The sequence below is a fragment of the Amblyomma mixtum genome, chromosome 4 (assembly GCF_055824585.1).
Source record: "Amblyomma mixtum isolate Tamu chromosome 4, ASM5582458v1, whole genome shotgun sequence".
NCBI lineage: Eukaryota > Metazoa > Arthropoda > Arachnida > Ixodida > Ixodidae > Amblyomma > Amblyomma mixtum.
In genome coordinates this window covers 84659785-84687442 of record NC_143015.1, presented here as the reverse complement: position 1 = coordinate 84687442, position 27658 = coordinate 84659785, and the positions used below count along the sequence as shown (strand labels likewise).

At 50.6% G+C, this 27658-nt stretch overlaps 2 protein-coding genes across 7 annotated transcripts in view; one reads left to right on the top strand and one right to left on the bottom strand.

Annotated features, from left to right (window-relative positions):
* The window catches only part of LOC149347261 (rab11 family-interacting protein 4A-like), a 253361-nt gene that overhangs the window by 29907 nt on the left and 195796 nt on the right, over positions 1–27658 (top strand). The gene's annotated exons all lie outside the window — the stretch shown is intronic.
* LOC149347262 (uncharacterized) lies at positions 3692–8094 on the bottom strand. Its single transcript, XM_089586950.1, has 3 exons — positions 7783–8094; positions 7312–7462; positions 3692–4104 (listed from the first exon to the last, which is right to left on the bottom strand). The coding sequence occupies exons 1-3, from the start codon at positions 7995–7997 to the stop codon at positions 3745–3747; spliced, it is 726 nt and encodes a 241-aa protein (XP_089443076.1). The 5' UTR covers positions 7998–8094; the 3' UTR covers positions 3692–3744.

Genomic DNA, 27658 nt, shown 5'->3' with positions numbered 1-27658 from the left:
TAGAAGTGCTTGACCGATGCATCAGTCCAGCGCGCGTGGCAACCTTGGAAGTGACTGTCGGATCATCGACCGTGCGTCTCGATGAGGTCGTGATCGCTCCCTTGCCAAGTGCCATGGACCTGATTCTGGGTTCGGATTGGCGCCGTGCCGCGAACGTCGACATCACGTTCCACCCCTCGAACGACGTCACCCTGGTCCCCGTACAGCCATCGGTGAGTGAGTCACCATTTCATGCTCCAGGCGCACACGACACGAGCCGTGTTGGAGAGACGTTAATAACAGCCTTCAACAATCGCAAGATCCTAGACGAAGCTGCAGCAAGCGACATCGGATTCGTAAGGATGAACTCGAAAGACCCCGGTCCTGACAAAGATTTCGCTTATCTGGTTGAAGAGGCTGTATCCAAAATGACCCGCGACGCAGACGCCGACGAAAAGGATGAGCTCCGCACAATTTTGAAGCGCCATCATAAAGCATTCACTACAAAGACAGATGCCCTGGGGCTCTGTGAACACGTTGAGCACAGTATTGAACTCAGGGACGACATTCCCGTCGCGTCAAGACCGTACAGATCTTGCCCTGCGGACCGCCACTTTATGAAGGAACAAGTCAACGACTACCTAGCCAAAGGGATCATCCGACCCAGCCAAAGCCAGTACAGCGCTCCTACCATTGTGGTGGATCAGCCTCACCATCCGACCACGCCTCGACGGATGGTCCACGACTACAGAAAACTGAACGAGAAGACCATCAATCCGCCGTATCCGATGCCAATTATGGAAGATGTCATCGATGACATCATGAGAGACGGCTCAAAGTACTTCACTGTCTTGGACGTGAAGTCGGCCTTTCTTACAGTGCGAGTAAAGCCTGACGATATCCACAAGACCGCCTTTGTCACTCCGGACGGAAAATATGAGTACCTACGAATGGCGTTTGGGTTTTGCAAGGCACCGCAGACGATGCAAAGAGTCATGCGTGACACGTTTGATGGCTTGAAGAGAACATCCACGTACATGGACGACGTCGGCCAGGGAGCAGCTGCGGTTCCGGATGCATTGTCACTGCTCGACGAGGCACTACGAAGAGTCGTCATCAATGGCCTGAAGATGGACATCAAGAAATGCCAATTTGTGCGAGACAACATCTCATTCCTTGGCTACGTCATCTCCGCTGAAGGGCGAACCCTGGATGAAGCGAGAGTCACTGCCGTCGACAAGTTTGAGCCCGAGAAAAGCGCGAAGAAGTTGTACTCGTTTCTGCAATTCGCAAACCACTACCGCAAATTCATCCCCGAGTTTTCGAAACTCACATACCCACTGCGTCAACTCGTCTCCAAGGAAGCGCCATTCGTCTGGACGAGCGCGCACCAAGAAATCGTGGACAAAACCAAGAGCGCACTTAAGAATCCCCCGCTATTGGCAAACTTCCGTTCGGACTGCCCAACGCAAGTGCACGTCGACGCATCTCAGACAGGGCTCGGAGCGATACTGAGTCAAACGCAAGACGGAAAAGAAAGGGTGATCGAATACGCAAGCCGATCGCTGAATAAGCATGACAGAGGCCTGCACTCGAACATGCTGGAATGTATGGCGCTGCACTGGGCCATCACGGAGAAGTTTTCTATCTACCTGCGGGGAGGCCCGCAATTCACAGTGTACACAGACAACTTCAGTCTATCCTACCTAGTGAAGAAAGGAGCGACGAACCGCCGGTTCGCACGTTGGACTCTGGATCTCGCGGAATACCGCTTCGACGTCAAGCACCGGCCTGGTCGACAGAATGCTGCTGCTGATGCTCTCTCGAGACAAACGCTGGAAGCTGAACCAAGCGAAAACGAAGTGACCAGCGACGATCTCACCTGCCTCGCCGTAATCGTCAGCAAGCATAGCCGCATACGCGAACTTCAAGAGCGTGACCCCGAATGCCAAAAGTTCCGCGCCGAAGCTGGAACGAACAGCTCCAGCTACGAAGTCGCAGACGGCGTTGTGTTGAAAAGGTCTATCGAAAGAGGACGCGTTTGCAGAAGAGTTGTGGTTCCCGCGGCACTCCGAAGCAGTGTCATGGCGGTGTTTCATGACGACAACGGACACCTTGGAAGCGAGAAAACAAAGACCTTGGTGCAAAGAAAGTATTGGTGGCCATCTATAGCGAAGGACATCCGCAGTTACATCGAGTCATGCCACACGTGCCAAGTCGTAAACTCACGAACGACGCGAGCGGAAGGGTGCCTGAACCCCAGAGAAATTCCGAGCGAGCCCAATGTGGTCATTTCTCTCGATCATATGGGCCCCCTGGATAAAAACGAAGGATATGCACTTGTATGCATCGATCACGCAACAAGGTACATGGACGCGGTGGCAGTGCCAAGCACCTCCTCGAAGCACTATTTGGATTTCCTTACTAACCGCTGGATTCCCCGATTCGGCGTGCCCAGCATCGTCATCACGGATCAAGCAAAAGGCTTCGTGAACAAACGAACAGCTCAAGTTCACCACAGACTTGGAATTCAGCACGTGAACTCTCCTCCGTACTGGCCGCAGTCAAACGGACTGATTGAAAGAATGGTGGGAACACTGAAACAAGTACTAAGGAAGGTCATCAGCAACTCCGAATCATGGAAAAAGGAACTACCTAAGGTGACGTTCGGTATCAATGTCACAAAGCACCGCCTCAGCAACGAAAGTCCATTTTACCTCATGCACGGTTACGACCCGAAAGTGCCCGGAGAACTGAACATTGGAACCACCTTTGAAGAAATAGACGCCGCAGAAAGACTCCACGAGATGGCCAAGGGGCGCCAGGACATGAAAAACTCTCTTGAGAGGAGCCAGGAGGAAACAACGAGACGCTACAACGAAAGACGTCAGACGCCGTATTTCCAGTGTGGAGATCTCGTTCTTCTAGAAATCGGCGCAAGATCTACACTAGATCCCAGATATGAAGGGCCGTTCGAAATAACAGCATTGACCGGACCCAACATGGCTATCATAAGCAGGATCCCTCACATTCCTGGAAAGTTAAACGAGAAAACCGTGAACATCGAACAGCTGAGAAGGTACAAGGAACGCGCCCTGGACACCGAGGAATTAGTATCCACAACGTGCGCCTGAGGACAGGCGCAATTTTTGGAAGGGCCGTGTTAGCACTCCCATAACTTACACGCTGTCACGCGTGGAAACCCCTTCCGATTCCAATTCTGCACGCCGCCAACTTCTCCTCCTAGCGTCCCTTGACAATCCACGATGCTGCGCCTTACGACAGCGGAGTGCTAGGAGAAGTATCTTCAACCAACACGTTTGGACTTGTCACAAGAGGCCAGACAGCGAGGCGCCGTTTCCTCCTCCCCCGGATGCCAGCGCGCGCGGCAAGATTTGAAGCGGTTGGCCGCGCGGTCGCTGGTTGGTCCTTTCGGAGTGCCGCCTTTGGATTGGCCAGTTCGGAGGGGCCACCGTTCCTCAGGCTATAAAAGCCCCACCGCTGCAGCTTGGGAGGAGAGATGACCGAGAGGCGCCGACGATAAGAGACGCGTCGGCGAGGCCCTCCCAACTCTGCAGATCCGCCGAACCTCCTACGTATCAGTTATCTCATTCTTGTATTCTTGTCTTAAATTCTTGTCTTAAAATAAATCAATTTCTTATTCGAAAAGAATCCGGCCACTTCTTGCTAACAACTACTTAGGTGAAAAAATAATTGATTTCAGTGAAAACAAAAAATGGCACCTGAAAGGGTTAAAAAAAATCCTTATGTTGATTCAAAAAATTTTGTGACAGCATTAACCAATTTTTCTTGCAGGGTCAAGTGCCGCTGCCTCATTTCCATTTCCCTGGAGTGGCACGCCTCAAAACTTTCACGGAGCATCCTCTGCTCCGTGAGCAGAGCTTGCCGAAAGTCATGGGAAGCAGTGCGCATCCTTTTTCTGGGCTGCTGCTCGCGGATGCCTGCCTGCCCCTCAGCTCCTCCTTCTTCAGTGGTCACGGATTCGGCTGCAACACGTTCGACCTGGCTGTCGTCCGCATTCAACATCTGCTCTTGAGACGCCTGTGCTGGGTCGGCATCCTCAGCGCCACTGTTGTCGGTGCCCACCACCATGTCCGCAATTATCTGCATCATATAGAACAGAGAAGCAACAATTTATTATGTTTGCCTGTTAATGTTTTTGCTCCATAGAGAGGTGAGAAGTGTGGGATCATTTCTGCGTGTGTGAAACAAGGATGTCTCTAGTGACTAGGTGTGTATTGAAGCAGAGATATTGTCATGTGTACTTATCGATGGCCACGCCACGACGGCCCTTGTCGACATCGGCGCCGACTACTTCGTTGTAAGTGGGGAGCTGTCCCGCCGCCTTCGCAAAATACTCACGCCGGAGGCCACCTTGTCACCTCGGCAGGCCGCTGCACTTCTCTTGTTGAGATTAACGGTCTCACGTGCCCTGTAACCTTTGTCGTCTTGCAGCGCTGCTCGAGAGATATTACTCTCAGTATGGATTTTCTGACCGAGTTCGGCGCTGTTATCAACCTCGCCGACTGTCGCCTCACCCTTTGTCAACCTTTCCTTGACACGCCGAGCTCCGAGGCGCGCATCTTAGCGGACCACGTGACTTTGCTGCCTGACTCAAGCGTGTTCCTGCTGGTCGAGTCCGCACCGGTTGCCCCTGGCGAAGTTCTTCTTGAGGGTAATGTGCAGCTGCTTCTTGACAGGGGTTTTGGTGTTGCTAAAGGTGTCACACGGCTTCACTCTGGCTGCACCGAAGTCCTCGTCACCAACTTTTGCAGCACACCGCTGCACCTCACGAAGGGCACAGTAATCGGCCTCATCGAGTGCCTCAACGCCCCTGTCGACGCTGAAACCCTGTCTGCGGCTCCTTCCTGTCCGCTCCCTCCCAAGCACTCTGCGCTGCCTTTAGGTGTCAGCATTGCACCACAACTCTCTGCTCAGGAGAGAGACGAGCTCATTGCTCTGCTGGGTGAGTTCCACGACTGCTTTTCTATGTCACCAGGGGTTCGCCATACGCCAATAGCAAAGCACAGAATAATTACCAACGACGCTGTCCATCCTGTTCGTCAGTCACCTTATCGGGTTTCGTTAAAAGAATGCGAAACCATACAACATCAAGTGCGCGAAATGTTGGCTGATGACACTATCCAACCATCTCACAGCCTGTGGGCTGCTCCGGTGGTGCTGGTGAAGGAAAAAGATGGCACCCTTCGCTTCTGTGTTGACTACCAGCGCCTCTACAGAGTCACGAAGAAGGACGTATATCCACCTTTACGCATCGATGACGCTCTTGATCGCCTGCGCCATGCCTGTTACTTTACATCCATTGACCTTAAAAGCGGGTATTGGCAGATAGAAGTGGATGAGCGGGACAGAGAGAAGACTGCTTTCGTCACCCCGGATGGACTCTGTACAGCTCCAGCGACCTGCCAGCACATTATGGACACCGTGCTCACCGGCCTCAAGTGACAAACATGCCTTGTCTACCTTGATGATGTAGTCATTTTTTCAAGCACGTTTCATGCACATCTGGTTCGCCTAAAAGCGGTCCTGCAGGCTATCAGAAACGCCGGCCTCACCCTCAAGCCAACGAAGCGCCAGTTTGCCTATGACGAACTGAAGTTTCTGGGTCACGTCGTCAGTCATGAGGGCGTCCGTCCTGATCTCGATAAAACAGTGGCCGTCGCTTCCTTCCCGACGCCGTTGGACAAGGACGCTGTGCGGAGATTTCTGGGCCTCTGCGCTTACTAGACACTTTGTCCCAGCTTTCGGATATCGCCGCAGCGTTTACTCGTCTCACGAAAGAGTCCGTCCACTTCCAGTGGTCTGATGAAGAGCAGATTGCATTTGACCATCTAAAACGGCGCCAGCAGGCTTCCCCTGTACTAGGCCATTTTGATCAGAACGCCGCGACTGAGGTACACACTGACGCTAGTAACAGAGGCCTCGGGGCCGTCTTGATCCAGCATCAGAACAGCTCAGAGTGTGTCATCGCATACGCCAGTCACCTGGTGCATGGCAGGGAAGTCACTACCATGCTCGACACTATGCTGCCCCACCAGCCAGACGTCTACACTCACGCCGATGCTCAACTTGTTGCCCAACATGCGGAAGAAGCCCGACAGCTGGCCCGCCTTCGCATCCAAGCCTGCCAGCGAGTCGGTGCTCGCCAATACAACCAAGGCCATCGTGATGTTAAATTCAATCCTGGTGATTGTGTGTGAGTGTGGACTCCAATTCGACGCCGTGTCCTTAGCAAGAAGCTGCTGAAAAGATACTTTGGCCCGTACGAGGTGATTCGCCGTATAGGCGAGTTAAATTACGAAGTGCTGCCGATCGTAACGCGGGTGCCCCGCCGCCCTCCTGCCTCCGAAGTTGTTCACGTCGCTCGCCTCAAAGAGTATTGTGACCGCTCGGAGCACGTGGCCCAACTCTTCGCGCTTTATGCATACTTTTCAGCCTTGATTTTGCCTCTCTGCGCATCGGGTCGATGCGTCTTTCGGGAGTGGAGCAGTGTCATGTGTGTTAATTGTGATTTCCCACTTAACGTCATCCTCAACTAGCGGCAAAGAGGAAGATTGACGGCAAAGAGGAAGAGGCTCGGTGGGAATCGCTTGTGAGCTCGGCTGTGACCCCTTGGACTGTCTCTGGCGCCTGCTCTCCTGTGGTCCTGGCCCTCCTGTGTCCCCACGACCTGCTTCGTTTGGACGACCCGTGACAATATTAGACAGATTTTGTTTCTGGCACACTTATATTCTTTTGCCATCTAGTGGAGAGAAGTTTCAGGCTTCAGAGACGTTTCAGAGAAGTAATCAGGCTTTCGAAATACATTGGCAATGTTTCTTCCAAGGACATGTTTTCTTTACTTACTGCCTCGGCAAATGCCTTCAGGGGCCATCTGTGGCAGATTCTGTTGACATCATGACCACACTTGAAACGTAAGGTGGTTGATACTTTGTAGCGCTAAAAGACAGGATGACAGCACTAACAAATATGATGCGGAGAGGATGGAACTAGAGATAAACATCACTATGGTTCAAATGCAACCCAGCACATGCTGTGTGCTATGCAACGTGCAGCAGTTCTAAAAGACAGACTACTAATGTCAGGGTGTTTGCATTTTGTATGTGATGTCACCTTGGCATTTTTATTTAGCATTAGAGTGTGGCACATATTTCATGACCACAAGATCATAGCTACTCCAATAAAGGCCATTTTCCAAAGTTCACGGTGATGTATATGAAAAGGTGACAAAGCGATAGAGCACCACTTTTTTGGCAAGTGCCTTGCCAATCTTGAATTTGATCTACACACCTCCTCTACAGTGGCTCCGGCAGCACAGCGGGTTTCCTGAATGAGCGAGGGGTCGTTCATGGGTAACGACCCCAAGAATTCGTGAATCCGGCTGTAATGGGGCCATTGGATGGCGCCCGATCCTGTTGTAGTCCCGTTTTTGTTGATGTCCCTAAAAAGGATGGAAAGCCGCGCAAATTTACACAACTGCTTAATGGCAGCGCAATGTGCATTTAAAATCGACAAGAGAAGCCGTCAATAGTTCTATAGTAAACAGAAACAAGCCTGCCAGATTTTACATTCAGACGCCAGCCAAAATGAATGGAGACTTGCAATGACATCTCGTGAAGCGTGAATTCGAAGCAACGAAACAGAACAGGCGCAGGTGAAAAAGGCAAGGCCTGCGTGCTAGAAGGCCGTCTAAAAATGCTGCGTCGTTAACATGCACAGGCCCGCTAATAAGCGCTTCGTAGCAAACGTCAGTTTACTTACCGGTACATTTGCGTTAAATTTCTAATCTTGTGCCGCACCTCTGCTGCCGTTCTATGAAAGCCAAGGGCCCGCAACGCCTCCGCGATTTCCGCGTAGATTGCGGCGTTCCTCTTCTGGCGCCGCAAATCGTCGAGGCGGTCCTGCCAGCAGTCTATAAGAGCGGCTGTCTCGCGCTCGCTCCAGAGTTTGCGCGCCGACGAGCTGGAGGACGCCATCTTTGTTTACACTGACGAGCCGACGAGAGACTGCGAAGCGTGTAGCGTGGTGCCGAGATTATTTATAAATATGTTTTCATATAAGCAGGCATAGTGCTTGAAAATGTTCTGTCTTGCATTTTAATCAATTACAACAACAACAGTTGTAGTTTTTTTTTGTTAACTAGTGTTTATTTTTATAGCTTCGTGAGAGCGAGAGTGCTTTCGATCGTGCTTGGAACCTCAAGCACTCTTGAGGGGCCGGCATCGAGTCAAGCAGGATCGAGCTCGATTGCGCTTGAAAGTGGCCGTGTGACAACCCTCGATCTGCATTGAGTTCGATGAGCATTGACTCAATGAGGATCGAAAGTGCCCGTGTGACAGGGGTATTATAGTATTGTAAGTGGGCGAGCTTGGAGCGCATGCCGAAACGGGTCACCGACGTGCCCTGAGGAGGGCGCGGGAAGGGGCGCCCGTAAAGCGACAGTACACGTTGCTGGCGGGAGTCAAACTGGCTCCTCTCCTTGAAAAGCGAGGGAGCGTTTATTTCCCTTTCCCTTCTTCCCCGTCCAGCTGGGTGCCGCGGAGACGGCGCCTGCGGTGTACTTCGCGTCCGCTGACTTGGGGAATCGTCACACCTTCTCTGAAACACCCGGTATAGGGAGTATTCAAGTCCCGGCACGGGCGCCATTTTGTAGTCCAGAGCGCAGCTTCAGCAGTGCTGTCAGCAGCCGGAGCCGATAAGCACATCAGACACGCCCGCAGCCTTTCGCAGTGCTCCGCAGGCAACAAAATGACGCCGCTGTGACGTCACAGAATACTCACTATGTCACACCCTATAACATGATGGTATGCACTGCGCATTGCGCGGCATTCACGGTATACAGAGGGCGTAATAGTAACGGATGTCGTGGGAAGTTGCGTGCATGTGTTCTCGAGACGTCGAGATGGGAGGTGGTGGGGGAGGAGGGGGAGGAGGAAGAGGTGCAGCAGGTGCGGCCGCCTTTCGCGATCGCGCTCCTGCATTCTCCGCTGCATACACTCGCTCGCAGTCAGCGAAGCGTCACAGGCAGGTGCATCGCAGTGACAGCTAGAGTTCCTGTATATGCTCCCGCAGGGACAGGAACTCTAGTGACAGCGTGTATACCGCGCACCCACACGCAAACTGCCGACATGATTTATCCAAGAGGATGCTTTTGCTGCTCACAGGGATGGCACTAGCAGCTGCATATGGCGCGGCGCCGAGCTCAGGCTGTGACCGGCCTGTAGGGGCTTTCCCACTTGAATGGTTCCCACTTGAATGGTTCCCAATTGAATGATTCCCGCTTGAATGGTTCCCACTTGAATGGTTCTCACTTGAATTGTTCCCAATTGAATGGTATACCCGCGTGGCGGTGTTACGGAAGCGATGTCTCTTACTCCCCGATCCGCCAGCCAATCGTAGCAGTAAACGAAGTCAGCGGTGCATGTTAGAAGGGCACTGAGGAGAACCCCAAGTTGACCTGTATCAAATTAAATCAAATAATCATTTGTAGAATACATGCGGGATGAGTACGTAACCGTCAGTAGTATACAGGCGAGGGTCCTAAAGTCAGGAGACTGTTACGGGATGACCCTCGAAAGATTAATTACAAACAAGCAGCGAAACGGTCAGGTATTGGCGCTGGAGTAACAACGTTATAGAGAGGCGTTACATGTGATGCTAATAAAGCTTAATAGATTATCAGGGCGAAAAGTCAATATGCAGAACTAAACGTCGGCTGGAGCAGGGGGCGCGATAGTCTCACCAGACACGCGCGCGGCCTTTCGCGGTGCTTTCGGAGACAGCAACATTTCTGCAGCCGTGACGTCGGGGAATACCCCTCATTGTCCGGAAGGCCTCCTTTGGGCGGAATTCACCGCTTTGTTCTTGAGTTGTATCAGGCTGTAGATGCACCGAAATTCTTGCGCCCTTAATTTCACCCTCTGGTCAGCGGTGACTTAACCGACAAGGAACAACGGACTATTTTCTTGTTACGGAGGAGCGTCGTGTGGCGGTCATGCGTACATATGCAGAGCTTTCCTGCGGACTTTAGCTGTGTACGAATGCGTAGCAGGCTGACGGGCAAGTTGGTATGACATAACAGGGCTAAAACTGCGCACTTGCCCGAGGACGATCCTTCCACAAAGATACCGTTACTAGAGGAGTCACTGAGGCCTCAGAGATTATGAAGCTAGGCACGGGGTGTGTTAGCATTCTTTCCATCGCTTTAAAAAACTTGTTTTACCCGTGCTGGTACCCAGGCATTGTGTACTTAAACGGTGGCACTATGAATCAGCTCTTCATTTGTAAGTCAGCGCTGTGTCTCCTCCTCTTCCCTCGTCCTTGTGCAGGTGCGCTGTTCTAGCCTTATTAATGCGGAAGCATTATGTGGCTCTGTCGTGTCAGCAACAACTGTCCGCAGATTTGTCCGCACGATTACGTCCTTGCCTGACGATAAATGATGTGTGAAAGTTGACTGCGACAGATAGTGTGTAATAAAATCTTGCCGTGGGAAAGAGTTGGTTGATGAGGTTTAAAGAGTTAATTAATGAAACGCGAAAAGTACACTTAGCCGTCAAGATAGCCAGGGACGCCGATATAGTGCATGGACGTCAGAACAGCCACGGGAGTCGTTATATAGTATTTGGACGTTTTGCTTTCGCATTGATCCCAGACGTGTCGCCGCAGTGATCTCAAAAGTGTTTTAGTGGTTACGGCGCTCGGCTGCTAACCTGAAAGACGCGGGTCCGATACCGGCCGCGACGGTCGAATTTCGATGGAGGCGAAACTCTAGAGGCCCGTGTACTGTGCGATGTCAGTGCACGTTAAAAGAACCCCAGGTGGTCGAAATTTCCGGAGCCCTCCACTACGGCCTCCCCCATAGCCTGAAGTTGCTGTGGGACGATAAACACCAATAAACCAAACTGTATCCGACTGCGTAGCAGAAATAATTTTCGCCCGTTATTGAGGCGCGAGCGGAAAAATTGCGAGGACACTTTGGCAACTTAAGCGTTGAGAGGCGAAAGCCGAAGACACTATGCCGTGACGACTTCCGGTGGATGTGACGTCACACCATTCCCGTGGCTATATCGATACCCAAATTATACATCTTGCGGGGATCTTAATTGTTAATTGCGCTTAATTACACATTTTCCCATCTAATTTGACACAAATCCGGCGTCTTTCCGACCATTCTGTGACAATTTTCACTATGCCGTGACGACTTCCGGTGGATGTGACGTCACATCGTTCCCGTGGCTATATCGACGTCCGCGCTATTTTGTCGCAATTTCGGCATTTTTGCATGGAATTAATTAACTAGTCAATCTGCAGTCATCAAACTTGGCTTCTAGGTGCATCTTTTCCTCCTCTACCTGAAGCAACCACTGGTTTTCTTCTATCTTTGTTAGTCCCCGAGTTAAGCGCGTGTGACACGCTTTGTTAATGGACGACAGTATGAGCCTAATGGCTTATACGCATGTTTCTTATTTACAGATTATATATAAGACGACACGTGGTAATCATGTTCTCTTTTTTTTTGAGATTGCGAAGGAAGGAATACTAACGCACCTCGTGCCTAACTTCGTAATCTCTGAGGCCTCCAAAATCGCCCCAGTAATGATAGCATTGTGGAAGTCTCGTCTTAATGCAAGTGCGCAGTTTTAGTCTTGTTATGTCATACCAACTTGCCCGTCAGTGTGCGTTGAGCCTTTAATAAGGCTTTCGCCTTAATACCGAGCCCCCTCGAAAGGACTCGGACGTATGCCCACCGCCGAGTGTCCTGCGCCGTTGGCCCAGATGCGCGGGCAGCTATAGTGCTCTGGTTACGTGCCAGGTCTCTCTCTCTCTCTCCCTTTGTTCTTTTTCACACCCGAGAGAGGCGGACCCCGTTCTCCCAGGAGAGCAGGTAAGGAAGGCGGGAAGCGCGCGCTCCGGCGATTATCGCCCTCCATGGGGGGTCGCCGCAGTGTTGTGTTGTTACCCGGCGTCACCGCGCCGACAACCAGAGCGGGGAGGAATGGATCCCACCGCCGTGCTTCTCGCCTTCTCCGAGCGAGGTTAAGCGAGCGAGGTTGTGCGCTTGCTAGCCTTAATTAGCCCACCGGCGCCCACTTTGAAACTGCGCGCTTTTCAGACACTTCCCACGAACGGTTTATGAAAACGGGGTCGCGACGCGTTGGAGGGTGTAACAGCATAAGGAGCGTTACGGTGCATATTTCGACCCACGTAGCGTTGTTAATAGTCGGATCGTGGTTGAAAGAACGTTACTGCGCTACAACAGAGACAAGTATTCTGTAACCACGCAAGGAACAAAGGACATGCGGAGAAACTTGCCCAACTTGCTGCTTTACTACAGTATGTTATAGTTGGATACAACACAAAAAAGAAGCGGAGAATGCACCTCAAAGGAGGCCCTCCAGTCAGTGGCGTCGACCGATTTTCATCACGCCGCGATTAATCTGGTTGAGCCGTAGTTATTTTCCGTTCCTCTGCCAACCCCTTGCGAATGCTTAATACACTATAAACACGAATACACCTATATGGGAGTAGAGGGGGAGTAAACTGTTCTCTAGTGCCCTCCCTGTTTGCAGTGTAGGAGGTTCAAGGGGATCGGTCAAGGGGAGGGGGGGGGGAGAATCGGTCAACGCCATTGGCTGGAGGGGTTATTTAAAGGGCGTTTGCCGCTTCCTTCTTGAATTGCACCCGATTATATAGTTGCGGGAGGGATTTTCGTCAGTGCCCATGATTCGGGAATTTGTGCTGGTATTTCAGAGGTTTGAATGCGCATAGCGTGCGTTGCTTCGTTTCAATATGGAGTCCAGGGAAGTGGCTTGAACTTGATGTCTAGACTGCGCAGCGAGGTATGGAAAGGAAAGTGGCATTGTGTAACGTTATAAGCGATAGGAAGAGAATAGAGTGGACCAGGGAACAAACGCCAGTTGGCGCTATCCCTATAGTCGAAATCAAGAAAAAGAAATATGGGTTGGGCATGTAATAGAAAGACAAGGTGACGGATGAGTGTTAAAGGTAGCAGACTGGATTCCTAGAGAAGACAAGCCCAGCGGGTGGGCGTAGCAGAACAGAGTCAGGTAGGCGGATGAGGTTGGGAAGTTTGCGGGGAACTGGGGTAGCCTCAGGCTGGCACAGGGCAGGGTTTATTAATTAAGTTCAGTAGAGTAAATTGCTGGGCCAGTTTGTTTATAGTACGCAAAGGTGGAACCAGCGGAACAGACACAGGACAAGAATCAAGGAGGCACACACGCATCACCGCTGGACTTACGACTCTGTTGTAAGTCCTGTTGTAAGCTGTAAGTCCTGTTGTCTGTTGTAAGTCCTGTTGTCTGTTCTAAGTTGTAAGTCCAGCAGTGGTGTGTGTGTGCCTCCTTGTTTTTGTCCTGCGTCTGTTTCACTGGTTCCACCTTCGTTCTTTGTGACAGGGTTTAAGTTCGAGGTGTGTGGGAGAGGCCTTTGCACTGCGGTGGACGTAGTTATGATGATGATGATTATGATGTGCTGGTCTGTTGATTTTGTGCCTTAAGTCCAGCACACGTGTCCAAAGGCAAGGAGAGGTTGCCTAAGAAAAAAAGCTTGCGAGTTCGCTCTTAAACACGGGTGAAATTCTCGCTCTCTTCCACAAGAAGGAGCTTTTATCTGCGGTCGCGAGAAGTCGTGAGCGAACAATGCCTTTGCATTACACCACAGGGAACGAAAGAAGGGAGTAATTTAACCCGCCATGCTTGTCCCATTACTGCAGCGTTTCTAATATACAGCGCGCGTCTCTGGGCAGCCTTCAGGGTGCCTTGCCTGCAGTGCAGTGCGCCGCGCAATCTCCCGCATCGCTCGCTCCGCCAGTTCCAAGGTCTCGTCCTCTAGGCGGTGACTGCATCGCTCGCTCGCGAAGCTTGCGGAGAGGAGAGCATAATTTAAATAAGTGGCCGCGCCGGCGGAAGCTGGGCCCGCCTGGAGAGAGAGAGAGAGAGCTCTCAGCTGCTTATCTCGCCTGCCACAGTCACCGGCTGTGTAGAGTGCGAATGCAAATGAACTGCCTGAATGAGAACAACGCGCGGGAGAAGAGACCCGCGTGTTTCTCCCATTATGCACCACGCTATGGGCCGTGACTAGTTTTCGCATTCTTTTTTTCCGCTAGGGGAAAATCCCCACTGCGGTTTGCATTGCAGCTCATTGCACGTGGTCTTCCCAGTGCGCCATTGTCTCTGGCTTCCTTTTACTGTTTTTTTTTTATTTTCGCTCTCTGTGAAGTTGCAAGCGGTCCGTGACGCCGTTTCGGTTTTGCGTGTTAGGAGTGTGGTGCGATTGTGTGAATCTGATTGCTTCTCGTCAGCGTCCATGCTTGTGCATGCGGCGTTGTGTTTTTAGCCGAGGGCTGAGTCCAAACATTCCCTCTCTGTTCCGAGAGTTGATAAAAGCTAGCGACGCGTGCTGTGACTACAACGAACGTGTTAAGGGAAGTGTGCCGCGAGAAGACGCCCGTGACACTCGCTGTGTGTGTTCCTTCCCGCCGACGTGTATACTTTCTGTCGCAGTTTCCGCTCTTTTGTTATTACTGTTAACTGGTTTCACCTTGACGCATGCCTCTTTCTTCGCCTGTTTACGTTAGGCCTCGAGCATGCGAACTGGGACTCATTAGCGTAAAGCTGAGGTCGTCACTCAGCCTCGCCGTGAAGGTTTAAAGAAATTGCGAGGACTCAGTTGAGTTTCCTGGATGTCCACCAATTGTGAGGGGCGTGGTAGCAAGGGTATACTTTGCAAATTTTTTGGAGGACGATATGTGAAACGCAGACGGAGTAGTTCGCGTGATTGAGGTAAGGATAATCCCGCCCGTCCTCAAAAGCACTGCCGCTACGGCCACCGAGTAGAAGTGGCAGCAACCGTCGCTTATCTACTAATACCTTCTGTTTAGAAAAAAAAAATCACTTATTATTATCATTGCACGCTCGGAAAGTTTCTAGGACCCATGTTTGGTATGCATGCTAAGGACATTGGCGTGAGGTGCTCATCGAAAGTTTTGTTGGCTATAGTCGGATACAACTCGGCTTTTCCCCTTCAAAGGACCGCCTTCCAGCCAATTCCAGCCAGTGGCGTCGGCCGATACAATACAGGGCGGGGACTTCCTGTATTGTCGCGCCGCACCCTGCCCGTTGAGGGAGGGGGGCCGACGCCATTGGCTGCAAGGGGGTCCTTTGAAGGGGAAAAGCCGCTATGTTCTTGAGTTTTATCCCACTGTAGCCCGTCGTTTCTTTTTTTGATGATTGTCTGGTTCTGGTGTTGCTTGGTTTGGATATATTCTGTGTTTTCCTCAATAAACGTTAGTTGCGAGTCAGCGCTCGTCCTGTTTGCTCTTCGTCCTCGTCCTTAGCGCTGTTTATTCATTATGTAGCCCGTCCTCACTTTTGCTGCAAGGAAGTCGGCACACGTAATTATAAAAGTCGGGCACCTTCTTGCGGCCTTTACGTGCGCCCAGTCGGGGCCGAAACATCGTGTCAACCTTGCCCCACGATTAGCCATATGCTTACCTTGATCATTACAGCACATGGGGCAGGGGCTCCTGAAGCACCATGTATAGTGTACTATGTTGCTATGCATTTGTACAGTGGTACGTTCAATATACCTTGCTAATACCTTAGTTAATACATTTCATTTACCATGAAGTTTTCGCTTAGAGGATTAGGGCAGCTGCTTTCCACCGCGTTTTTTTTTCTTTTTTTCACCAGTTGCCCGGAGGTAATTCTTTGCTGTTAGAGTTAATCAAAGTGTGGCGATAAAGGGAGGAAAAGTGGAGCAGGTGTTCTTTTGTTCCCTTCCATGGTGCTTGGTTGGCTTCCGTTGCGCTCTGGGGGGGGGGGGGGGGGGGGGGGGGGGGGGGGGGGGGGGGGGGCTGATTTTTGGTCAAAGCGCCTAAATTTTCAGCTACTGTTGCTGGCGTTCATGCACATACAGAAAACGGCCACGTCGCAGGAAATCATCCCTCGGGCCCCCGTTTTATAACACATGGGTGTCTGCATCTCCGCCCGCCTTCTCCCGGCATGCCTTCGGAAGTCGCCTTGGGTTGCTGTGTGACCGGCTGTACGAAATTCTCCATTAACAAATAGAAAGGATACAGGTCGAGAACGTAGCGGCAGATGCCCCCCAAAGGAGGTCCTCCAGCCAATGGCGTTTACCGATTTTCCTGTTTAACCGGTTTAACCGTGGTTTAATCCGGTTTAACCGTGGTTAATATCTACTTTCATCTGCCACCACCTAAGATGTGTTCGCAGATCCAAGGGTATAACCACAACGTCATGTGAATCGGTCGACGCCATTGGCTGGAAGGGTTTCCTTTGGGGGACGTTTGTCGCTTCTTTCTTTAGTTGTATCCGATTGTAGCTGCATTGCTTCGGAGACGGTTGTGCGCCGGGCATTGAGGAGCAGAGCATTCCGCCACACCCTCTCTTCCACATCCGGCTGGTGACATCGACTTGTTGTTTGCTATGCGCTGACAATAGCAATGCTGCTTTTCTTCCTGTCGTGCCATCTATAACTTTTTTTCCTAACTTAGAGCCCCGCAGCTTGCGCCATCTGCGTTACGGGAGTCACCCTTTTGAACCCTGCATAAGCACTTCTGTTCTCGACTGTCATGCCATCAGCCTTACGGGAGTCAACCTTTTAACCCTGAATAAACACTTTTGTTCTAGACTGACACGCCATCTGTATCGCGCAAGTCAACCTTTTAACCCCGTGTAACCACTTATGTTCTCGACTGCCACGCCATCTGCGTTACAGTAGTCAGCCTTTTAACCCTGAATCAACACTTTTGTTCTCGACTGTCACGCCATCTAAGTCACGGAAGTCAACCTTTTAACCCCGAGTAAACACTTCTGCTCTCGACTGTCACGCCATCTGCGTTACGGAAGTCAACCTTTAAACCCTGAATAAACGCTTTTGTTCTAGACTCCTAGCTGCTCCGCGTATGTGAGTCCCTCCGGCAACAACGCAAACATAACAGTTATGACCAGTTTTAAGTTCTGCTTGCGTCCCCTTTCATTATGTGCCGCTTAGAAGAAAGGTGCCACTCATGCGATGAATAGGCTGTTGTGCACACATTTGTAGTAAGCACACGGAAGTTTTCCCGTGAGCCTACTGCCTCAGTGTTTCTCTACGAATTCCCACGAGGGAAGAAACTGTAGCCGTGTAATCGCGATGGGCCACGGTGCGAGCAGTCCGTCCCCATCCGTCATCATCAACGTCCCGCCCCCATTGCTGGCTGGAGTTACGGGGAGACTACGAGTTGAATTGACTTCCAGATGTTTCTTCCGACCGTGCATGGGGGTGTACAGTTGGCGGGTATTTCATTACCCGTCAGAGCTCTCGGAATGCTGGGGCCGGCGTAATCGAACTAGCGACCTCGCTGCAGACTCAAGAATGTCCAGCGTAACGCTGCGGCGGAATTCGCTAGGGAATGCGCGCGCGCCGCGGAAGTAGAGAGATGCCGTGGAGAATTAAATTGCCTCGCGTCGCGTCATTAACTTCGCTCGGACGCGAGAGTGTACAGGAGCTCAAGTCGGATGGATCCGAGGAGCGCCGTCTTGTTGAGCCCATTTGCTCGAGCAGCAGTCCTTGACCCGTTCGGTGACCCCTTGTCGGCGGCTTGGCACAGGCGAGCGGTGCCGGAGGGCCGCCTGGCAACAGTGTGTGTCGGTTGTCATTCATGTGTTCCAGCGAGCAGACGGAATTGCGCTTGGTTGTCGGAATTGACAGGCGGGTAGCAACGATTGGGAGGGCACCTATCTGGCACGTAGGCAATTATTTTTTTTTCTTAAAGGGGGAGGAATGTAAATTCTTGTGCCGGTGGCTAGGTTGCTCGGCGGTGCAAGCCCAACAAGAGTACCCAGTGCGCAGTGAAACTCCACTGGACGTTCAGTGGACGTCCGCGCGATGTCCCACACATACCCAGGACATCCAAGGAAGGTTCATGTCCACTGGGGTACTGCTATGACAATTTTCGTAGTCGCAATCAGCATCGGCTTGCACCACGTAATCGCCGAAGGTAAAACAAAAGAATCAAAGCAGATATGAAACGTGCCTGTCTTCTGCTTAGGCGATGCCTACCTGCCCCTTTCAAGTTGAGGACTTGCTGAAGCAACGTCCGAAGTTTAGGCTTGAACCATGTCTACGTAAAATGAGAGCTGCGGGGATGTGTCCTGGGCGTCTGCATTTCCGTGAGGTCTCCCTGCATCGATGTCCAGGACCACCTCCTGGATGATGATGAACGGCAAAACGGTGGGCCGAAGGAAATTAAGTCAGCGGGGAAAGAGAGCCCGCCGATGCGTTTTACATATGCGTTTTACGGTGTTAAAAGTACTTCTAACACCGTGGTTCCAGCCCAGGAGCCAACCGTGATTTTCAGGCTTTAACCATATGTAAAACGCAGTACAGAAGTACTTCTAACACCGTGGCTGGAACCATTCGAGGCGTGTCGCACTTCTGGTGTCGGTGTCCTGGAAGAGAACCCGAGAACTTTTTATAAAGAGTCCGTGCGTGCTGCAAACAATGAAGGCGCCAAGGAAACGTCTCCGATGCGTCGAGGCGGGCTTATCGCTTAAGTCAGGCACCCTCACGTCGCGCCGTCTCGTGCTGCCGGAACGTCTCCTACTTACCTTTAGTGAAATCACGACTTTCTATCCAAGGAGCAGAATGGAATATCCCCCTCCCAACCCCGCGCTCACGCAACAGCAAGCAACCACTCTCAGGCAGCTCCAAACCCACACATTCCCATGCCCCGGAATACTGGCCAAAATTCATCCAGATATATACTCTGCAGAATGCAAAAGCTGCGGAGAGTATGCTAACCTTAACCACATCCTGTGGGCATGCGGTAAGAAACCCTTTCAGCGGAATGACCGTAGAGGAGGAGGAGGATAAACTTTATTTTCGTCGACAAATGTATCTGACGGTGTGGGGTTGCAATGACCGTAGAGGAGCGATGGGAGACCGGGCTGCGCAGCTCGGACCTGTGGCAGCAAAAGTTGCTCACAGAGAGAGCTGACCAGGTCGCCGAGGTCCAAGAGATCAAGACCACCAAGCGACAGGAGCCCACCTGCGCCAGCAGAGAGCCTTCCTCTTCAAAGACTCAAATAGAGTTGATTCTCTCTCTCCCGACTCATGACCTGCGCGGAGTTCTTCCCAAGAAACACCAACTGGGCGCCATCTAGCATCCAGTGTGGTCGTCCGACGAGTCTTGTACCCCAGACATATGCCACTTCTCCCGCGTGTACGCCGGTGAAGGGGCGGCACCACCGCGGAGCAACGGCCGGGCAGCGGCATGCCGAGGAAACGGATGCCGAAGTTAGCAAAACGGCGAAAAAAGAAATGAAATAATAAGAAAATTATGTTTGCTTTGCCTCGCTGCCACTGCAGATCGAGCGCAGTTCCCACCGTTTCCCTGCGGGGAAAGTTAAAGAAGAGTGCGGCGGGAGAGAAGGAAGGAGATAAGGGGAGAGGGGGACATGTTACAGCGCGGCTTGTTCGGTGCAGGGCCATATATTTGGTGCGTTCCACTAGGCCGATATATGCGTGTTTGAGAAAAGTGGGCACGCCAACAGCAGAGGAGCTCAGCCAGGGAAACCCCTACTAGCCTACCGCCGAAGGGGAATGGGGGGGGGGGGGGGGGGGAAGGGGGGCATATCCTTTCTCTGCGCTGCAGCGTCGTGGCGGCGATGGCACCGATTCCGTTGAGCGGGCAGGGGAGGCGGCAGGGCGCGCTTCCTTCCCCCGTTCGTCCGCCTGCCGGGGCGCATCATCGCCGTCTCTGCAGAGCACCCCCGCTCCCCCGCTGTGATCGGTGGAGCATTCGAAAGGGCTGGTAAGGAAAGAAGAAAAAAAAAAAGAGAGTAAAGGAACGTGTTTTTGGAGTTGTTCGCCAGAGACTCGGGTACCACGGCTGCGCGGTAGCGCGGCAGTGCCGACGAGGCGTTTTTGTCGCTCCGCGGGGAACCTCTTGCGACAGTCATTGTTTGACTTTCGTTGATATCATTTGGCCTTGAACTTTCCTTTCTTTTTTAATGCGGTGGAATTAAACCTTCATCGGGGGAAAAAAATTGCTGGCGGTTTAGAATTGCTAACCACGAAATATTGGAAAAAAGCAGGCATTTGCAGGCGGCACGGTATTACACCATGCTGGTGTACACCGACACCACGTACCTTAAAGCGCGATTTAAAGTGCGTTTCCTTTCCTTTCGTGACTTGCGCACGGATGGATGTGAATGAATACGGTGACGTGCCATGCACAGCGCGAGAGTGTGTTCCAGTTTAACACGAGTCCGTGATCGGCTGCGTCGTGCCTAGATGCATGTGTGTGCCTCCCTGAATTTTGATGTTTTGATGGGGATGCAGTGTTGAGTTAGGGCTATGGCGGGCTCCTATTAAGCAGCCCGGTAACTTGAGACGCGAATCAGTTTCCTTGAAGTTTTCCCCCTTTTTACGGAAGTTCTTCCATGCAATAAAGAAAAAACTGCGTCGTTTGCATAGTGCTCCCGTGCAGTGGCCTGCGAAGCTGATTTGTTCGTGTCGTCGCGGGTTCGAAACCCAACTGCGGCAGTATTTATTTTATTTCTCCAGGTTGGTCAAGGTCAACTTCACTCAAAGTCTCATTTATTTCTCGCTATTTCTTGCGTCACGTGACTTACTTCAGAGGCTTCATTACACACCGGCATTTTCTGGCTTACGAGTGGCCGATATTGCTTTCTAATTAAAAAAAAAGTAAGCGGGGAGGCATAACTTCCAAGTTTTAAGTGGCGGCACCTGCCAATCGTCTCAGGTGGTGCACGGGAAAACCTCCGGAAGAGCTCTGCTCCCCCCCCCCCCCCTCCCCCGTTTATGTCCGGCAAAGGCATTGCCAACTCGTAATACGTAGTACGTGTGTCTGTGATTTTTTTGTATTTTCTTTCGCACTGTCTTTGTATTCTTTGGTAATAATATTGCTTTTGACGACCTTACCAATGCCTCTTTGGATTCTGCTATGCACTGTGATTTAATAAACCAATAAATAAATGCACATTTAAAAACAAAGAAACGTGCCATCAGGTATACGCTTCGTTATGGCGGGTCGCAGCCAGTCATGTTTACCTGGATGGCGCGGCAGCGGAATAAGCCTCTATTTTTTAAATTTAAACATGAAGTAAGATATAACATACATAACCTTGGTACTCTGGCATATTTAGAAAAGAATGAACAATATTATGCTACAAGACATGGAGAATGTTGGAAAATCGTTGCACCCCGTTTGAACTCTGGCATGGAACGCCTATGTTATTCTTTACCATCACTGTTAAACCATTATCTGTCTACTAACTTTGATTTATTTATTTGCTCCACTGCTAAGCTTCGCTCTATGTTTACTGAGGATGAATAACTGATTTTACTTATCCTGGGATTTCATTTTTCGGACCACTATGTTTTGCTTCTGTTCTGCACTGATCAAGTGTTTTCATTTTCTTTTGTTTTACTGTATGAATTGATTGCTGTTGACCAAACGCTGCTCATTAAGTGGGGCGACGGACTCGTCAAGCCGCCTATTGACGGCCTTTTTCCGTCGTCCTCCATCTGTGTACTGTACATGGTGGAAATAAAGTCTTCTTCTTCTTCTTCTTCTTTTTTATTTTTTTTTATCTCCGCACGCGAGGACCGCTTGAGTGGAAAGTGAGATCTCCTCATCCAAGCTTCCTTTCTCCAGTTACACGCAACCAAAGCCAGGCTTGTATCCCTCTGTATGAGCAACTTCATAGATCAGGGTGCAGGCGAGGCGTGAGGCTGGAAAGGAGGTTTTTTACGTAATGGAGGGGCTATCCACCACTTTCGCCGCTTTTCGGGGCTTTTTAGAACTACAGCTCACCGGCGGGGAGGATGAAGGTTTTTATTTATTTGTAATACTTTCAGGGTCCGGGTCAGGCGTTAGAGAGGGGAGTGGAATGCATAAACTTAGGGGAATATGAGAAAAACTCAGACATAATACATACAGCGGTATTAAGCTGAAAAATAGCAGTGCAAAAATGATTAATTATAGGAATGTCAAAGTATCCATGAAAAAAATATTGAGCAGTGCAAAAAATGAATAATTGGGAACACCAGAATGAGCTGTTAGAACATTTTTGAACCAGCTAATGCCCGTTATAGACGCTAGCGCCTCGGTATGGTGGTTCCACTCATTAATCGAACGCGGGACTAATGAACTGTGAGAGGCATCTGTGTGGCATGCAAATGAACCTATTTTATGACGATTGTCTACGCGACGTGATCTATAAGAGGGCCGCTGAAGAAAATTATTGTGAAGTGTATCGTGATATAGTACATTTTATGTAGCAGACACAGTCGAAGTATCTGACGTCTTTGTGACATGTGGTGGCAGGTGTAACGTGTTTAGCCTAATGCACTAATATTAAATGGACATCATGATCAGCTTAAAAAATTAACCCTGCCCCACTCACGACAATGGGGACAATTTGTGTTATCGATCGATATGTTATCGATCCCCTCCCTTCAGATCGTGCCTTACCAACTAGCCCACACTTTCACAGTGCCTCTTCTGGTTTCACTCTAGTGTGCCTGTACTGTGTCAGAAGCCCGTGCCGCTTTGTACGGGCGCAGTTTGTGGCCGGTTTTTATGCGGCTGTCTGACCCTCGACGTGTGACGCAAGGTGTGCCGTTATGTCAGTCGCGGCCCGGGAATTTAGGTCGAGCGGGTCAGACCCCGGGATGCTCTGTGCACAGGAATACAGTCGTCCGACGCTTACGCAGGCAGGGCACGTATAGCGTGAGCCGCGGACCCGAAGAACGGCTGTTCGGGGGAATGACGTCACCGCGATTTAAACGATGTCTGGCGCGTACAGACCGACTGGGAGGGACGATGTATAATCGATGCTAAGCAGCGCCTCTACGTGCGCAGGTAACTAAATTCACTATCCCCGTAGATATTAGGCTTGTTATATATGCTTCCCTCGAACAGTCGGGATTTTGCTGACTACTTTGCTGCGCACTGAAGATTTTAGTAGTGTACTGAATTAGGTCATTTAATTCCCTGTGGCTAGACTGAAAAGAGGGCACAGTCTGGCAACACACCAGGGTGAATGTTCTGAGTCATAGAGTTTCTTACTATTACCTAGAGGGAAAGCTGGCGACCCCTTTATGGGAGTTTGCGTGGAGCCCCCTCGAGACCACTTCAGCCACCATGGGCGCTGAAAGCATCATGGGCCGGTGAGCTACCGACTGCAGAACCACAACTTTTGATAAAAAAAATAATGCAAAAATAAACGCTATTCGATAATCAAGTATGTCCTAACGTTCAATATCCTGCCTAATGATTGCAACGAATGAGCAGAAAAGCATGTGAATGCAAAGTTTGCCCACAATAAGAGATGGCTAGCTCTCCTATTGGCCAAGCAGTGAACATCACAAAATCTAATATTGCGTGCTTAACAGGCGCACTTTTAAAAGGAAATATGTTATCAAAAAAATTTTGTTGCTTAAGCACTTTAAAAGGTTTCTTAATGGCATTTCGGAAAAGAAAAGCCTTTTATTGGCGTCGTGTGCTGAAGCGGTTTCGCTACTCCGGGTTTTGCACACTGCTTTCGCGCCAAAGTCGTCTGCGCACACACGAACAGCGTTTTCGGAATTACACATCTCAGTAGTGACACTCCATGTTCGCGAAAAAATCCGACTGTCCCGCACCAAGTAGCTCACCGTCCCATGATGCTTTGGGCGTCCGTGATAGCTGAAGTGCAGCGCCACCAGCTTTCTCTCTAGGTAATAGTAAGAAATTCTATGGTCTGAACACTTTGACGCCACGCCGCCGCGGTGGCTCAGTGGCTATGGTGCTCGGCTGCTGACCCAAAAGACGCGGGTTCGATCCCGGCCGCGGCGGCTGGAATTTCTTTGGAGGAGAAATTCTAGAGGCCCGTGTACTGTGCGATGTCAGTGCACGTTAAAGAACCCCAGGTGGTCGAAATTTCCGGAGCCCTCCACTACGGCGTCTCTCATAGCCTTAGTCGCTTTGGGACGTTAAACCCCATAAACCAAACCAAACTTTGACGCCACGGATGACAGCATACTGACGTCACATGCACTGCAGGAGAGAAGTAAACAAACATAACGCATAAACCATATTGTATCCACCACCGCAAGCAGGTGCCGATGGATCACGCGTCATATAGTGCTAGCCGCATCCCGTGCGTGCTAGCACTGTGTGTCGACACTCACGATAACAATAATCACGCCTTCTGGCGGTGATTGTTATCCAGTGGGGTGAAATTGTTCAAAACTTGAGATGGTCATCTGAGGAGCATGCTGAGATTACAAACACAAAGAAAGCAAATACATCCTCCCAGATGATTAACTGGGGTGTTTCTTTGGGGCCCTCATATATGTGGACGTCGTGACTAAACAGGACTTCTAGGGTCTCAGTTTCCCCTTGACTTTTTCCTGTCGTGAGAAGTAGTTATTTTGGGCATTTTAAAACACTCGTGCTCGCAAAAGGAACACATCCATCAGAACCGCACCTGGAGGTAGCGTTAAACACACAAGTGTCAATCTTCACAACCGATAATTTTATGCGTTCGTTTCGCATGCCTTTAATGCCTCATCGTTGTGGAGAGAAGGTTGTCAGCAGAGGTGTCACGCATTTTCTAGTCAGACCAAAAAAAGAATCTTTGTGCACGATGGGATTCGAACCACCATCCTTCCGTTCCGCAGCCGAGCGTGCTAATGGCTACGCTACTTCCTGCTTTTTTCTTTATTGCATGGAAGAACTTCCGTAGAAAGGAGGAAAACTTAAATCAGACTGGTTCGCGTCACAAGTTACCGGGCTGCTTAATAGGAGCCCGCCATAGCCCTAACTCAACACTGTATCCCCATCAAAACATCAAAATTCAGGGAGGCACACACATGCATCTAGGCACGGCAGCCAGCTTGGAGGTTCTTCGCGTGCAGCATATACACTCCTCACCAAAGCACACTGTTCACGAAACACAGATTTGGACGATCTTGGTGGCTCGGCATGTCTGTCCATCATACGGCTTTTCCAAAGACTGAATAGTCCCATCAACATAAACAGATCATAAGGCACAACAGAGTTTTTGTCAACAGGCAGAAATCTAATAGTGTATGGTGTAATTTCAATGTCCTTCTTAAGAGTTCGTTGTAGTATGTCCCAAAAGAACATGGCATCACGGCACAGGATGAAGCAATGATCAATTGTCTCAGGCACGTTACACAGACGGCAATTGACATTCCAGGGTACAAACATCCCCTTGTCATTAAGAAATGTCTTGACAGGCAGCGTCGCTGTGTGTAGTTTGAAAAAGAACGTTTTAGCGGCTGCCTGAATGCACATCCGCCTGACACGCTTTAGAACACTGATGTCCAATGACCCCAGATAAGGCTGCCGATACAATGGTGTAGGGAACAAAGACTCAGTGAGAGCCTGGGTCATCTGTTTTCTCGAGAGGCTATACAGGTAATCTAAAGAGAAGCGCACAGTGAGGAAATTGAAAGTGTCAGCTACCTCCTTAAGGAATCCCCATAAAGTCCTCTCACGAGCCTGCACAGTCGGTGCGAATAAGTGAGGCAAATGAAAACTAAGCCGCCTAATGAGCACAGCTACCAGAAACGGGTGGTTTGCCGATTTGAAAAAGAAACGCAACGCATGTGTATAGTTGTCCTTGCCTAGGACGCTGGAGAGTGTTTGCAGAAAGGCGTAGAATCAAACAGATGCCTCCCAAACACCCTCCAGTGCCTGCAGCATTTAAAATTCACAAACAATCGTGTACTTAATTAACATCTTAACCACACATCAGTGGTGACACAAGCAGCAACACTGCGCTTAAGGCTTTTCGCCTCACCGCACTTTAGGTCAGCAAAGTGCCTTCCTGAATTTTTTCTATCCCCGATTTCTCAGTTTTCACCACATTTTTATTGCTTACTCATTTATAAAGATCATCGCTTGTGTGCGAGGATATTTGTTTAGCTCGCGTCCGTAAATGCATACGCACCGTCTGAATTCGGATAATTATGAACTCATTTATTTTTACATTACGTGCTTATGTGTGAGTGCGAAGTTGACAGGGTTGTAGTAGCCAGGCTCAGTGAGCAGTCAACGGGTGCGGCGGTGGTGCACGGTGGTGGTGTGCGGTGTCGCGTCGTGTTCGGCGTCAGGGTTTCAGGCAGCACACGTCGGTGTTGGGATTGAATGGGACAGCTGTGAATGTTGTGCAGGACCATTCAATGTTAAAGGGAATAACAAATTTACGCAAAAAGGCATTTTTTTTTTTGGGGGGGGGGGGGGGGAGGGGTGGAGGGGGGGGGTATTCTCTGCTCTAGCTGAAAACGATTTCAGGGTGTCATATGCCCAGAGGACAGCTATAGTTGGAAAACAGGAAGAAGTCTGTTTTTCACGTATATTTATGAAATAATACTTTATTGGGCGGTGAAAATTTGTTCCCTCTCGTGTTGGAGGTACAGCCTTTGTCGGAAGTTTAGAGCCCAGGGGGTTTGCTTCTGGGCCACACTGCTTTGCTCGTAATGCGCGCTCAGCGTCCCAAATCTCCTGAAGGTAGTAAGATGATTTCTGGTCCTGCTCCCTCCGATGCGTAGGACTCCCATTATTAGTCCTACAGGAGCGCCACAATAGTGCTTCTTTAGAAGCAAACCCCCTGGGCTCTAAACTTTTGACAAAGGCTGTACCTGTACTATCGCGCTCAATATGAGTTGCAACGCGCGGTCATCGACCGGGGTTCGTTCCGTGGTGTGCCTCCTCCAAACAGTCGCTCGGAATTCTGGGAGAAACTTTTTCCTAAGCGGGGGTGCTGTTGTTTCTTGGAACAGCAGTTTCTCCCAGAATTCCGAGCGACTGTTTGGAGGAGGCACAGCACGGAACGAACCCCGGTCGATGACCGCGCGTTGCAACTCATATTGAGCGCGATAGTACGTTGTGTTTGCACTGTAAAAAGAAAGGAGTTAAAACTGAGTAAGCTGTCCTCTAGCTTTTTACTCCCGTAAAGGAGCATTCGTGTTTAGAGTGAGCGAGTGTGTTGGAGTGCCGCGTTCGGGGACGACTTATTCGTCCGCCGCCGCGGTGGCTCAGTGGCTGTGGTGCTCGGCTGCTGTCCCGAAAGACGCGGGTTCGATCCCGGCCGCGGCGGCTGAATTTCTTTGGAGGAGAAATTGGAGGCCCGTGTACTGTGCGATATCAGTGCACGTTAAAGAACCCCAGGTGGTCGAAATTTCCGGAGCCCTCCACTACGGCGTCTCTCATAGCCTTAGTCGCTTTGGGACATTAAACCCTATAAACCAAACCACTTATTCGTCCCCCCCCCCCCCCCCCCCCCCCCCCTGCTCTGACGAGGATGGTGGGCATTGAAACCAGGGGGTGCAAGAGGTCACGGCTCTCTGCAAGGGTGGCATGCAGCTAAAATGGTGATTTCACTCTCGCATTCATTCCCACACTTCCTCTACGAGTGCTGCCCCGAAAATAAAGTTACACTGTCGACGCTTTTTGACGAGCGAGCCTACTCCACGCTGGAAAAGGCCGCACGCAGAAATAACGTTTCCTTGTCCACTTGTATCCATTCACCACCGGGCGTCGCTTCTTGGGCACTGTGTATGTAATGTATTA